Source organism: Hyperoodon ampullatus (genome assembly GCF_949752795.1).
Source record: "Hyperoodon ampullatus genome assembly, chromosome: 18".
In the NCBI taxonomy this organism is placed as follows: Eukaryota; Metazoa; Chordata; class Mammalia; order Artiodactyla; family Ziphiidae; genus Hyperoodon; species Hyperoodon ampullatus.
In genome coordinates, this window is record NC_136931.1 from 62,480,752 (window position 1) to 62,495,480 (window position 14,729).

Below are 14,729 nucleotides of genomic sequence, written 5' to 3' on the forward strand. Positions count from 1 at the left end.
TAGAAACCGGGCCAGGCCACCCCTCCCGTGGCACCCCTCACCCCTGCCATCCCCTGGGCTGCCTCTGGGCTGAGGCTGCAGGAGGTGTCTTCCTGCCGAGTTCCAGCTGCTCGCCCCCCGGCCCCTGCCCCCAGTCTCCTCTGATCCTCACGACCACCCCAAGCGCCTCTCCTCCTCGTCTGGGTCTCCCTCCAGCCCCTTCTCCTTCCTCGGCCGCTGCTCCTGAGGTCAGCCTACTTGAGGCGACCCAGGGATTGGCAGAGCCAAAATCTGACGCGGGTCCGTCTGACTGTGGAAGCATCTGTGGATGTGGGGAAAGGCTAAAAGCAAAGCCCGATTCTAGGTGCCTCCCTAACTCCTGAAACCAGGAGAGCCCCAAGGGCAGGTAGCAAGTTCCCCTCCCTCCCTCCGCTACTCCCGCAGTAAGAGCCCCAAGTCACACAGCCCTCCTCATCAAATGGCTGATCCTGCCAAGCCTGCAGAATTATTCCAGAAAGCCAGTCACATCCTGCAGCAGGGGCCAGGGGCCACCCAAGAGCACGTGACTCTGTGTGGTGTGAGGCGCTCTCCTGCGCAGGCTGTGAGCTCATCTACACGGGTTGTGCGTTCAGCCACTCCCCATAGCCCTAGGGCGGGTTGAACAGAAGATGATTAAAACAGTGGGCCCCCACGCACTTATGGTCAATAATCTATGACAAAGGAGGCAAGGATATACAATGGAGAAAAGACAGCCTCTTCAATAAGTGGTGCTGGGAAAAATGGACAGCTACATGTAAAAGAATGAAACTAGAACACTCCCTAACACCATACACAAAAATAAGCTCAAAATGGATTAGAGACCTTAATGTAAGACTGGACACTATAAAACTCTTAGAGGAAAACATCGGAAGAACACTTTTTGACATAAAGCACAGCAAGATCTTTTTTGATCCACCTCCTAGAGAAATGGAAATAAAATCAAAAATAAACAAATGGGACCTAATGAAACTTAAAAGCTTTTGCACAGCAAAGGAAACTACACACAAGACAAAAAGACAACCCTCAGAATGGGAGAAAATATTTGCACATGAATCCACGGACAAAGGATTAATCTCCAAAATATATAAACAGCTCATGCAGCTCAATACTAAAAAAACAAACAACCCAATCAAAAAAAGGGCAGAAGACTTAAATAGACATTTCTCCAAAGAAGCCATACAGATGGCCAAGAAGCACATGAAAAGCTGCTCAACATCCCTAATTATTAGAGAAATGCAAATCAAAACTACAATGAGGTATCACCTCATACCAGTTATAATGGGCATCATCAGAAAATCTACACACAACAAATGCTGGAGATGGTGCGGAGAAAAGGGAGCCCTCTTGCACTGTTGGTGGGAATGTAAATTGATACAGCCACTATGGAGAACACTATGGAGATTCCTTAAAAAACTAAAAATAGAATTACCATATGAGCCAGCAATGCCACTACTGGGCATATACCCAGAGAAAACCATAATTCAAAAAGACACATGCACCCCAGTGTTCATTGCAGCACTATTTACAATAGCCAGGTCATGGAAGCAACCAAAATGCCCACCAACAGATGAATGGCTAAAGAAGATGTGGTACATATATACAATGGAATATTACTCAGCCATAAAAAGGAACGAAATTGGGTCATTTGCAGAGACGTGGATGGATCCACAGACTGTCATACAGAGTGAAGTAAGTCAGAAGAGAAAAACAAATACCATATATTAATGCATATACGTGGAACCTAGAAAAATGGTACAGATGAACTGGTTTGCAGGGCAGAAATAGAGACACAGATGTAGAAAAAAGAAGTATGGACACCAAGGGGGGAAAGTGGCGGGGGTGGTGGTGGTGGTGGTGGGATGAACTGGGAGATTGGGATTGACATGTATACACTAATATGTATAAAACAGATAACTAATAAGAACCTGCTGTCTAAAAAAAATAAAATTCAAAAAAAAAATTTTTTTTTTTTTTTTTTTTTTTTTTTTTTGCGGTACGTGGGCCTCTCACTGTTGTGGCCTCTCCCGCCGCGGAGCACAGGCTCCGGACGCGCAGGCCCAGCTGCCATGGCTCACGGGCCCAGCCGCTCCGCGGCATGTGGGATCCTCCCGGTCCGGGGCACGAACCCGTGTCCCCTGCATCGGCAGGCGGACTCTCAACCACTGCGCCACCAGGGAAGCCCCCAAAAAAAAAAATTTTAAAACGAAAAAAACTTAAAAAAAAAACAGTGGGCCCCCTTGGGTGCCCACTGCCCACTGTGGGAGCCATGGTACTAGATGAAGACGCTCCAGAGTTGGGTGGGGCACCACACCCCAAAGCTGCTGAGCAAGGCTGAAGCAGGGCGAGGAGAGCAGGGCTTGGAAGGGATGCCACAGACTCACCATCAAGACAGGTAATAGCTTCATATTCTGCAAAATAAAAATGAATGCAAACATCATAAAATGTTACATTTCAGTGTACTGATGTTTCACAGCTTTATGGAGATATTCACATACCATGCAATTCACCCCTTGAAGGTATACAATTCGGTGGTTTTTAGTCTATCCACAGAGCTGTGCCTCCATCATCACACATTTAAACATTTTCTCACATTATCCAAAAACTGCACACCTGTTAGCAGTCATCCCTAACTCCTCCTCCCCAGCCCCTGGCGATCACCAACCTCCTTTCTGTCCCTGCGGATCTATCAGGGCTTCTTTTTTTTTGCTGCAGAATAATATTCCATTGTATGCATGTAGCACATTGTGTTTATCCAATCCTAAATTGTTTGGACAGTTTGGGTCGTTTGCACGTTTTGGTACTGTGAATAATGCTGCTATGAACATTCATGTGCAAGGGTTTGTGTGGACATATGTTTTTATCTGTCTTGGGTATAAGATTATGTTAGGGGACTTCTCTGGTGGTGCAGTGGTTAAGAATCTGCCTGCCAACGCAGGGAACACAGGTTCGAGCCCTGGTCCGGGAATATCCCACATGCCACAGAGCAACTAAGCCCGTGCGCCACAAGTACTGAGCCTGCACTCTAGAGCCCGCGAGCCACAACTACTGAGCCCGCGTGCCGCAACTACTGAAGCCCGTGCGCCTAGAGCCCGTGCTCCGCAACGAGAGACGCCACCACAGTGAGAAGCCCGCGCACCGCAACGAAGAGTAGCCCCCGCTCGCCGCAACTAGCGAAAGCCCGCGCAGCAACAAAGAGCCAACGCAGCCAAAAATAAATAAATAAATAAAATTATAGGGAAAAAAAAGATTATGTTAGAACTGGAATTACTGGTCATACAGTAACTCTACATTTAACTTTGAGTTGACTGTTTTCTAAAGCAGCTGCACTGTTCTGCATTCTCACTAGCAGCGTACAAGGGTTCCAGTTTCTCCACACCTTCCCCAACACTTGTTATTGTCTTTTTTTTTTTTTTTTTTTTGCTGTACGCGGGCCTCTCACTGTTGCGGCCTCTCCCATTGCGGAGCACAGGCTCCGGACGCTCGGGCTCAGCGACCATGGCTCACGGGCCCAGCCGCTCCGCGGCATGTGGGACCTTCCCGGGCCGGGGCACGAACCTGTGTCCCCTGCATCAGCAGGCAGACTCTCAACCACTGCGCCACCAGGGAAGCCCGTTATTGTCTTTTTTTATAACCACGCGAAAGGGTGTGAAGTGTGATAAAGAGGTGCTATAGGATCTACCTTTTTAATCGTAATCAAACACATTTAGAAATAAGACCAAAAAAGCAAACTATTGACAATTCTCCTGAAAAGACCTCTGGATCAGAGAAGGAATCGCTGTTTCATAGTAAATTGACTCTTGTCCACTGAATTTGCCAGGCCAAGAAGGGACTCCCAAATCAGACTGTGTCTTGCTGTACGATCTATTTGCTGGCATCCAAAAGGGAAAGAATCTCTTGGGGGGGCTACAGAACTTGCTTTTCTTCTGTTGCCAAATGTATATTAGGGCCCTCAGGCCCAAGCCAGCGTGAGGGAGACATGGTTTGGGGTGAAGGCCTGAAGTCACAAAACCACGGCAGAGTGAAGCTAGATGTGGCTCCCAGACTCTGCTCACAGGGCGGGCTCACAGGGATCTTGTGAGGACAGCCGGGCCCAGCTGAGAGGACCACTTGTGCCAGCTCTCCCGGCTGTGCCCGCTCATCATCCCAGAAGTTTACACAGGCAGGGACAGTACACAAACTTAAAAGACCAATCCAGAAGAGTAAAGCAAATAAATCCAAAATAGAGCTGTCTGCACAGAACAATAAATAAAATAGATTACATCACTGAACCTGAGCAAAGAAATGAGAGAGGTCACTAAAGTATGTAAGTCTAGTCATGAAAAAAGAGTTAAATGTACCCACCAAATAGACTTGTATCAGAGACATAAGGAAATATAAATTTATGGATATTATGAGCAACCCCATGGCAACACATTTAAAAATCCATTAGAAATGGATTTTCTACAACAGAAGCCCAGGGATATAGAAATCTATCTGGTTATTTTATGGAACTGGCTTAACCTTATGTGACTACGTAAAAGTCTAATTTCTGTACAGCAAAGAGATACAGAAACAAGATTAAAAGAGTCTGCACCAAATCTGTGCCACCCAGTACAGATAAAAGGCTAATATCTTGAAAAGACAAAGAGCTCCTTTAAATTGTTAAGAACAGGGCAAACATCCAAAGGAAAGTCAGCAAAACACACAAATGGAGAAGTCACAAGGAGGAACAGCCAATGTCCCTGTCACTTGAAGACACGGGATTTAAAGTGGCTACAAGCTGTGACTCTACCTGACAAGGCAGCAGAAAACAACAAACGCCAACTTCCTTGCTGGCATTAACATGAAGCAGCCTTTGGGAGAGAAAGCTGGGGACACCAGCCACATTTTTTTTTTTTAGTTTTTAGCTGCATTGGGTCCTGGTTGCTGCACGCGGGCTTTCTCTAGTTGCGGCGAGCGGGGGCTACTCTTCGCTGTGGTGCAGTGGGCTTCTCATTGCGGTGGTTTCTCTTGTTGCAGAGCACGGGCTCTAGGCGCACGGGCTTCAGTAGTTGTGGTTTGCGGGCTCTAGAGCACAGGCTCAGTAGTTGTGGCTCATGGGCTTAGTTGCTCCACGGCATGTGGGATCTTCCCGGACCAGGACTCGAACCCGTGTCCCCTGCATTGGCAGGAGGATTCTTAACCACTGAGCCACCAGGGAAGCCCCAACAATTATGTTTTAACCTTGCAAAGGTAATAGCAAAAACTGTGAATGTCCGAAGCTGGCTGGGGCTTGCAGGGGCAGGAATTTGTTTAAAGTGCTGGTGAACCTGTAAGCCTTCAGATCCATAGTGAGATCTTTTTATAACATCCATGCGATGATGGAGGGACTTGACGCCTACCCTGATGGTGCTGTCTAGATAACTCATGGCTGAAGCACCCCCTCTGCTGGGGCTTCCTTGACGGTAAAGTGGGAATAACGCTACAACCACCCCGTGAGATGGGATGAGGGTGACACAGACTGTTGACTGAGACGTACCCGCATTGGCCCGGCTACAAGGGCAATCTTGAGGGGTCTTAGGTACAGTTTAATCCTGTTGTTCTGACAATGATCCCTCCCGGTGACGCTGCTGCTGAAGAAATGGGCCCACAGCGAGAGCAGAGCCAGGATGCCAATGTCAGGGACGCCAGGTAGCCCTTGTGCGGAACGTTCCCTGCACTTCTATCTTGGTTAATCCCCATAAACATCTGTTGAGGTGGACACGATCACCGGTCCCATTTTACAACGAAGGAAGACAGTGCTCGGGAGGAAAGGGGTTCTAAGCATTGCCCCAGGCCATCCAGCCTGTAAGCAGCCAGCTCTCAACCCACACTGAAACCTCCGGGATCCACAGACCCAGGTTCGTGTCCAGCACACGTCCCCCCGCGCCACTCTCCAGGCATCCCAGCGCATGTTCTTCTGTTGACCAGGTGGGTCTCTTTGGCTCACATCCCAGATGCTAGCCTCTTCTGTCAAGAGGAAATGCAGTGACGTGGCCTCACCAGTCAGGGCCCCTTGACCTGGGTGCAGGAATGCAGTGTTCCTCATCGGGGGGGATGGCCACAGCTTCACCCCACTCGCAGCATGGTACATGCAAGAGAAGTGGACGTATCGGCTCATGCTGTCACAGGCGATGGGCAGCTTCTCCTTCTCCAGGGAAGCCTGGAGAACCTGTAGAGCAGTGCCCAGCAGGTCTTAAGGGACAGTCACAAGTCATGGCAGGAGCACTTGGTCGCAGTGGGGTGGCCAGTGGCAGCCTCTACTGCTTCATCCATACACTCCAAGCTCTCTTCCAGGCTGGTTTCTGGTCCCAGAGGGTACAAGGGCCTTAAGGGCAGGACACTGGGCCTCAAGGTGGACCAGCCCAGTCTCTGCTGCTATGTGCCAGCTGTCAAACGATACTGGACCTACTGTGTGCTCCAGGAGGAAGTAGGCCTGGGCCAAAGCAGGGGTGGCCAGCCTGGGCCTCTGCTGCTATGTTCACACAGCCCCAGCTCCCTTCCTAGCCAGGGTCTCTCATGGAGGGAACAGGCATGTGCGTAAACCTGATGACCTAGTGTGTGCAGGGAGGTGGGCTGGACCACAGTGGGCCCAGATTGAGTCCAGTTGTGTGCACCAGTGGCAAGAACGGGCTGTGGTTCTGTGGGGGACAGCCGGGGCTCCCTTGGCCCCAAGGGCAGAGAAACAGTCAATGACAACAGGAATAGCCACATCCCGGAAGATAACCACAGGGGTGGCCCGCAGTGCCTGGTCTGCTGTGCTCAGGCTGCACACAGCGCCCGGCCGCCACCACTGATGAGAAGATTCTCATAGCAAACCCACCTTAAAACGCCCAGGGACCCGTGGGACCATGATACTGCCTCGGGGACGTCACCCAGCAACAACTGCTCCTGCTAACATCCCCCTGCCTACTGCTCCCACAGTGGCCCCTAAGACACTGTGTACTCTGTTCTCCAGAAGCCTCTGCCTCTGCTTCCCCCAGAGGGACTTGCCACAGGGCCTTTGCACATGCACTCTGCCAGACACACTCCTCCCCCAGTCACACCCTTCCTGCCTCAGTCCAACGCCCTCTGGCCTTTGTCAGACTGCCCATCATGGCACCTCTCCCCACATCCTCCAGACCACGTCCACATCCACTGGCCTAGCCAAGCCTCAGCTGCATCAGAGGCCACAAATGACCCACAGATAGAATTGTCTCTCCACCTGGGGTGGCTGTGGGGCTGCGGGCTTCTCCCACACCCCTGGCCTTGACCAGACAAGGCCACTCCTCAAGATGGGGGGGGGACCCTGAAGTAAGTGAGGGCACCGGCCCCTGCACTCCTTGCTTGTTTCCCCATCCACACAGACATCTGTGTGCACATCCAAGTTTATTCTCGCTCTGCTGTGGGGCCAGGGTCATCCCACACTGTGCAGCTGGGGATAAGGACAGGCTGGGATTCCTGACGACGCCGTGCAGGTCTGGGGTGTGGGTGACAGTACAAGAGGGGGTGGTGATGAGCGTTGGGCCTAGTGCCTTCGGATGTCCTGTGGGCTGACCCGATGGTTAGAGTCTCCAGGCTCCCTCACATACTGCCTGGTATATGTCTGGCGTCAGGGGCCGGAAGGCTCGGGCCTGGTTGTCCAGCAGGTACAGGGGGTCAGCAACAATGCCCACGTTGAAGCCCTCGCGCACCAACCGCGACTTCACCAGTTTGAACGTGCTTGTGATCTCCAAGGCATCCTGCAAGGGCAGGGACTGTAGCCCCGACTGTGACTGTCCCGCCAAGACCTCCCACCCACCCACTCCAGCCACGGTGAGCTCACCTGAATACGAATGAAATGGGGCGTAGCGTAGGCGGGGAGCCAAGTGCGCACGTGCTGGTACAGCCGCTGCCCGTCAAAGGCCTGGCCGGGGGCCAGCTGCACGGCAGCCATGCCCACCTTGCCCTCACATCCTGTGGAGCACATGCATCCCCTGTGGACCCACTCACAGTGCCCGCGGCTGGCTCTCTCCCCTGGGTCCCAGCAGCCCCCCACCTGTAACAAAGCCCCGGCACCACCCACACAGCAGTTGGGGGGTTAGAGAGAGGTGAACCCTCAGCACCTGGCACAGGCACACCGTAGACGTTCACCTCCTGCAGGAAGTCCACGAGTGACAGCACGCCCTCCACCTCCCGCGTGGACACGTTCTCACCCTTCCACCTGCGGGGTTGGAGGGGGTGCTGGGACCAGGGCCCAGGAGAGGAGGCCCCGCCCCTGACCAAGCCCCGCCTCCTGGCGACTAGGCCCCATCCCCTCCGGAATTCAGAAGCCCCGCCCTGGAGAGGAGAGGCCCCGCCTCCTGTCCACGAAGCCCCGCCCTGAGAAACCCCGCGGGACCGGAAGGTGTCCCCGAGGCGGTCGCGGAAGTAGAGGAAGCCTTCGTCGTCCAGGGCCAGCACGTCCCCCGTGTTGTAGTAAAGGTCGTTCGGGCGGCGCACGTTCTTCACCAGCTTCCTTTCTGTGTGCTCCCGGGGCCCACGGTAGCCCAGGAAAGGTTGGTGACGCAGCACCTGGGTCAGCAGGAGCCCTGCCTCCCCTGGGGGGCAGGAGCGGGAGTCCGCCATTAGCAGTGGACGAGAACGTCAGGAGCCCACCAGGCCGCGGCCGGGACTCTGCCAGAGAAGAGACAGGGGGAGACCCAGAAACAGATCCAGAGACAGAAGATGAGGGGCAGGAGGAGAGAGAAGGCGGCATCAGGGAGGCCATTAGGAACAGGGGGCCGCCGCCGCGGACGGGAGCCCGGAGGAGCCTCTGCCCGGAGGGCCGGCAACGGGGACGCTAGGGGGACGGATGAGCCTTCAGGTGCTGCGAAGTCGAGCTTGCGGAAGGACAATGAAGGCTCGTACTGCGTGGCCCCACAGGGGCAGAAATAGAATCAGTGGGTGGAAATTGCAGGGAGGCAGCTGGGGTCGATATAAAGAAGATCCTTCCAATCACCACCAGTTACCTATCAGTGTAATGGGCTGTTCCAGGGGGTAGTCAGCAACTTTGCAGGTGTGCACATGGGGGCTGGGTTCATTCACTCAACAAACTGACCGCTGGCCATGGGCCAGACAATATGCTGGGGGTAGATATTAAATAATTGTATGTATAGCACAATACCTGCCACATAGTAAATGTTATCTAAGTGTTAAAAAAACAAAAAGAAAGAAACGAAGCAGGGAAAGTCTAACAAGGATGGGTGAGGGAGGGAGGCGAATGGTGGTGGGGAGAGAGAGACGCCGCCAGGACCGTGCAACGCCCCGGAGAGAAGACCCTGGGAGAAGGTCCAGGACAAGAGACGGGTGCCTGGGAGGACGTGGCTTCCACAGAAAGCTCGAGAGAACACCTCAAACGGACGAGAGGTTGAGGCGGAGGAGCTGGGCGGAGCTGACGAGCTGAGAGGGCGAGGGCCCCGGACCGCTGTCAGACAGGCCTGGGGCTCGGGGTCCAGGTGAGGACTGCAGACACCACCACTGGACATCAACCTCAAGGCTTTGGGTGGCTCGTTCCAGCCGCGGACGAGACCCAGGGTCTCCACCCTCCCCACCCCCAGGGGAGGTTCCCAGCCCCCATACCTGGCCTCGCAGGGACGCAGAGGCCCCAGCTGTCCCTCACAGGCTCCTCTGTCTCCATGCTGTACTGTACAAGCTCGAAGGGGAACAGCATCTGAGTGGAGGGTGGGGAGGTGTCAGCAGAGGTCCTGTGGGATCTGCCTCAATCAGGGCCACTGTCACGCCCAGCACACTCACTCGAAGGAAGCAGCTTGTCTTGCCCTGGGCCCCACAGCGCCCTGGATAGTTGACAAAGCCACCGTTGCCTTCTGTGGAGCCGTAGACTTCCCAGATCTGAATGGGGCCAAAGCGCTGCTGGAAGGTCTCCCACACTTCTGCCCGGAGTCCACTGCCAATCGCCAGGCGGACTTCATGTGTTCGGTCCTCTGGCCGCTGCAGGGACATCCCAAGAAGGGTGAGGAGGAGGCGCCCTCGGGTGTGCCCAGGAGCCCTTACCCGGGAGGGCTATCTTGGGTCCTGACCTGAGCAGCTACCTGGGAGGTGATGGGGGACCTTTACCTTGGTGATCTACCTGAGTTCTTACTTGAGCAGTTACCTGGAGTCTGTACCTGGAGAGTTACTTGCGGGGGTTACCTGCAGGGGTTACCTGGGAACCTTACCTGGAGAGACATCTAGGGGTGATGGGAGGCCTCATCTGGGCTCTTACCTAGGGGGACACCTGGGGTCTCATATAGGGGTAGTTACCTGAAGCTTTCACCTGGGGGGGTGGTTAACTGGAGGCCTTACCAGGAGGGGTTACTTGGGGGCCTTTACCTGAAGGTAATCTGGGGAGTGACTTGAAGCTTCATCTTGGGGAGTTATCTGGGAGCCTTACTTGGGGGTAGTTACCAGGAGCCTTTCCCTGAGGGGTTACCTGGAGACTATATTTGGAAAGATACCTGGGCGTCTTGCTTAGAGACAGTTACCCAGGGTCCATACATCATTGATACATAGCATGAGGCCAGCTCACATCTAGTGAGTTTATCCTGAGCCACACCCTGTTCTAGGCACTTTACGTGTTTAATTCTCACAATACCCCCTTGAGGTATTATTCCTGATTTCCAAAAGAGGACACTGAGGCTGAGAGACGTGAAGTCACCTGCCCAAGATAGCACAGCTGATCATCAAGGCAGCCATGATTGGAAACCTTGTGTGGGTCTCACTGTCCGTGCCTCTTGTCTGGGGTGTTTTATTGATACCTGAGGGAACTTGCTTGAGCCCTGGACTGAATCTACCTGAGATCTTTACCTGGGATGACTCCTGGGGTGTTCACCTTGGAGCCCTCATCGTAGCACCTCACCTGGGGGGTGTTGCACAGGTACCGCAGGACCTCACCCACGTACTGGATCACAGTCACACCATGCTGCCGACAGTCGTCCCAGAAGCAGGAGGCAGAGAACTTGGGGGCCAGGACACAGGTCACTCCTTGGAGGGAGGAGAAGAAAGGGTTTCAGGTCATGCTTCCAAGCCATTGTGAGAAGCTGCTTTGATCACCTGCCTGTGGCCCCTGAAACCCAAGATGACATCAGACTCATCTCTGTGTTGCTGGCCCAGCCAAAACTATTCCCATGAGAAGAGCACAGCTGAACCTGAGTTTGAATCCCGTCTCCACTGTGTGTGGAAAGCTCGGTGCCTGGCACAAAGCGAGCACTGCCGGATAAGGGCCGTGAGTAGGAAGCACTCTTGATTGTGATGACTGTCTTAGGAATGTCTAGCTCGGCAAATGGACAGATGGATGAATGGGTAGGTGGATGGAAAGGTGGGTGGAAGGGTGGATGGGTGACGGATGGGTGGCTGGTGGATGGATATGGGGATGTTCTGAAGGGTGGACACATGGGTTAATACATCTTAGGGGCCACTACATCCACCCCAGGAAATCGCGCCCTCCTTTTCTGATCCCCTCCTCTGCAGCTGGCTCTGTGGATGGCACTCTCCTTACCTCAACCCCAATCCTCAACAAAACCCCGAAAGCTAAATATCATCATCCCTGCACCCAAAGGGGCGATGGCGTGTGTGCTTGGTGTGGTAGCAAGTGTGTGTCTTCTTCGAGACTGTATCTTGACAGACGTGAAATATAATGCCCCCTCTGTGAAAATGGATGCTGGGTCCTTGAAAGCGATAGCTTTGTTAGCAACCCCTAGCGAAATGCCTGGATTCTGGAAAGGTGTTCAAGAGCTGCTAAAACCAGGGGGGAGGTTGATAAGGGTTTTTCCAATGAAAGCTTCCCAATTCTTTTTAGTTTTAGGTAGGATCCCAGTTTTGAGCAGCCTCCAACTTGACAAATTAGGAGGCACTTTGCACCCCACCAAGGTTCTTGACAAGAATAATTGAACTGCATCTGAAAACATCTCTAGAGGGAACATCTAGTCTACCAGGAAGTGTGGGAGGGAGAGGAGCAGAGACCAAGCAAGCAAGCTCAGTGAGAACAGTGTAACTGCAAAAAGGCAGTAAGACCGTTGGGGAGATTTTGAACATCAAGTGCACATCAGATAATATCAACGAGTTACTGTTAATTTTTTCAGGTGTGATGATCACTCTGGCTACAGTTTTTTAAGGCCTTACCTGTTAGAGATACATACCGTGAGATTTACCAACAAAAAGATAGTGTCTAGGATTTGCTCCAAAGTAATCCAGAAAGAAGGAAGTGAGTACACATGAAATAAAATTAGCCACATGTTAACAATTGTTGAGGCTGGGTGAGGATATGGGAAGCATCATCAAACTATCTGCTCTGCTTTAGTGTATGTTTGAAATTGTCCATGATTTTAAATGTTTTAAGTAAAATATGAGTAAAAAGACAAGTGGGAATAAGGGGGAGGCGATACAGGAAACACAGCAGAATGTTGATGGTGGCTGAAGCTGGGTGGTGAGTACTTGAGGATGCATGTAGAGAATTGTAGAAATTTTCATATGTCAAAATTTTCCATGTTAAAATTTCAGGGAAAAAACAAACAAAAAAACAAACAACAACCACAAAAAAACAGACCCACGCAGTCTGTTGATTGAATTCATGGTCAGGTGTCTAGGCAGACGACAACCTGATGGAATGTTTGGTGAGTGTTCCCTCACTAGCTCCGCCTGTGACGATGACAGATATGAGTGACCAACACTCATATCAGCTCTTTTCACCTCCTGGCCACAGCACAGCCATTAAGGACTGTCTGGGTGTCCAGCCCTCTGTCCAGGTAGCCCTGGGGCTCACTGTCCCTTGTCAAATATAAGAACCTGGGGTGCTGGGTAACCGATGGGGCCTTGACATCCAGTCTGGCAGTCCTGTGGATTGGGGGGTGGTCCTCAGCGAAGGGCTTACCAAGCTCCAGGCAGCTAAGGACCCCAAGCACCAGCCCCATCGTGTGGTACAGAGGCAAGACCGTGTAGACCACGTCATCAGCTGTGACCCCACACAGGCTCAGCAACCCGCTGATGTGCAGCACCCGCTGGTACGTGAGGATGGCTGGCTTCGGGAGCCCTGGGGGGAGAAGCAATGGGAAGAGTGGGCTGGCGCACGGACAGCACCAGAGAGGCCCGCACGCAGGAGCGGGACTCCGGGACCAGGTCACAGTCAGGGCTTTGAGGCTCTCGAAAGCTGGTCAAGTGTGGGACCTGTGGGTGGGTTTGGGGGAGGACAAGTTGGACTGGAGTTCAGAGGCTGAATTCCAAAGTTCAGGGTTTCAGTGGCTGTTTACTGGGCACAGGCAGGATTCTGGCACTGACCATTCAAATAACACTGGGGGTCAGTGTTCGGCCAGGTGTCAAAATCAAAGGGCAGGGTGGGTTTCAGAGGTCAAGTCTGAGGCACAGGTCAGGCTTGGAGTAATGTCAGCAGAAGGGTTCAGAGGTTGGGCTAGGACAGCTGGGGTTCCTCACCGGTGGTCCCCGAGGTGTAGATGAACAGGGCTGGGCTTCTCGGCTTGATCTCAGCTCGAAGGTCAGCGGGCACGGGGTCTGAAGGTGCAGCATCAAGGGCGGCCCCCAGAGCCCTCACCCCTGGCGTGGGGGAGGGGTGGCTGAGGTAGAAGCAGCGGATGTTCTCTGCCTGCAGCTTGGGAAGGACCTCCTCCAGGTTCTCCCGGAGGTCTGTGGGAATGGGTCAGAGGAGGAATTTAGAGGAGGCCCACCTTTGAGGTGGGGGGGGACCCGAGATATGGGAGAGGAGCCCACTGCCAGCCATGGAGGAAGCAGCCAGCAGAGAAGAGCGTCTGCCTTATGTGTAAAGAGCTCCGTAATTAGTACTGGGGGGCAAAAAAAGTTGAAATAGCCATGTTGAAGAAAACACAAAGCAAAGCTCTGGTGCCCTCAGAATTACTTGCCAGCAACTAAGTTTTGGCCCTAATTGCCTGGGGGTGGTTGAGGGGCACGGAGCTCTTGCCCAGCGCCTCCCCCCAGGACCCTCTGGACAGCAATCCTCCACGTCTGTCTCCTGCCCCTGTCCCCACCGCATCCGACCTCCGCTGGTCTCTGAGGTCCTCACCTGGATCCACCACCAGCACCCGAGCCCCAGAACTCAGCACCGAGTGCACCAGGGGCGCGCCCCGGCCGTGCGGGTTAATCCAGGCCACCGTACAGCCCAGCTTGGCCAGCCCGAGCCACAGGCCCAGGGCAGGAATGGTCTGCGAGGGCAGCACGAGGAGGGCGATGGGCTCCTGAGCGCGGGGCCCCGTGGCGTCGCCGAGCTCGGCCTTCATGACCCACGCCGCCCGGCAGGCCCTGGCGTCCAGCTCCCCGAAGGTGACCGACCGGCTCCCCGGCCCCGTCCACACCAAGATCTCTCTCCCTGGCTGCGCTCGCGCCCGCCGCTCGAAGGAATCTACGAAGGTGTCAGGTGGCTGGCGGCTCAAGCGCGCCCAGATGTTCAGGCCCAGGCGGAGATACTTGATGATGTAGGCCAGGTCTGCAGGCAGCCAGCGCAGCCCTGGGGGCGGCTGCGTGGGCAGCAGAGCCAGCGTGAGGGCCGCGGCCGCCAGACTCAGCCAGTGGGGCATCCAGGGGCCGAGCCAGGGCCACGCCAGGACGGCCAGGCCCAGCAGCACACAGCAGGCAGAGTCTCCCAGGAGCCAGCGCAGAGCCAGGGCCACTGCTGCAGGCCATGAGGACTGCCCCAGGCCTCGCAGCAGCAACAGCAGCAACAGCAAGAAGGCCAGTCGTCCCCAGATGCCCAT

General features: G+C 53.8%; 1 protein-coding gene across 2 annotated transcripts; it reads right to left on the reverse strand.

Annotated features, from left to right (window-relative positions):
- Window positions 1–7,559: 7,559 nt before the first annotated feature.
- Window positions 7,560–14,729, reverse strand: SLC27A5 (solute carrier family 27 member 5; the record flags this gene model as incomplete). 2 transcript variants are annotated; one of them, XM_079723093.1, is made up of 10 exons in its annotated part: window positions 7,560–7,736; window positions 7,820–7,950; window positions 8,100–8,197; window positions 8,375–8,573; window positions 9,595–9,685; window positions 9,769–9,963; window positions 10,871–10,995; window positions 12,881–13,039; window positions 13,438–13,647; window positions 14,294–14,729. In XM_079723093.1, the coding sequence occupies 10 exons, from the start codon at window positions 14,727–14,729 to the stop codon at window positions 7,560–7,562; spliced, it is 1,821 nt and encodes a 606-aa protein (XP_079579219.1). The 2 variants fall into 2 exon arrangements, with proteins under 2 accessions (XP_079579219.1, XP_079579218.1); XM_079723092.1 differs by having other exon boundaries at window positions 14,042–14,729.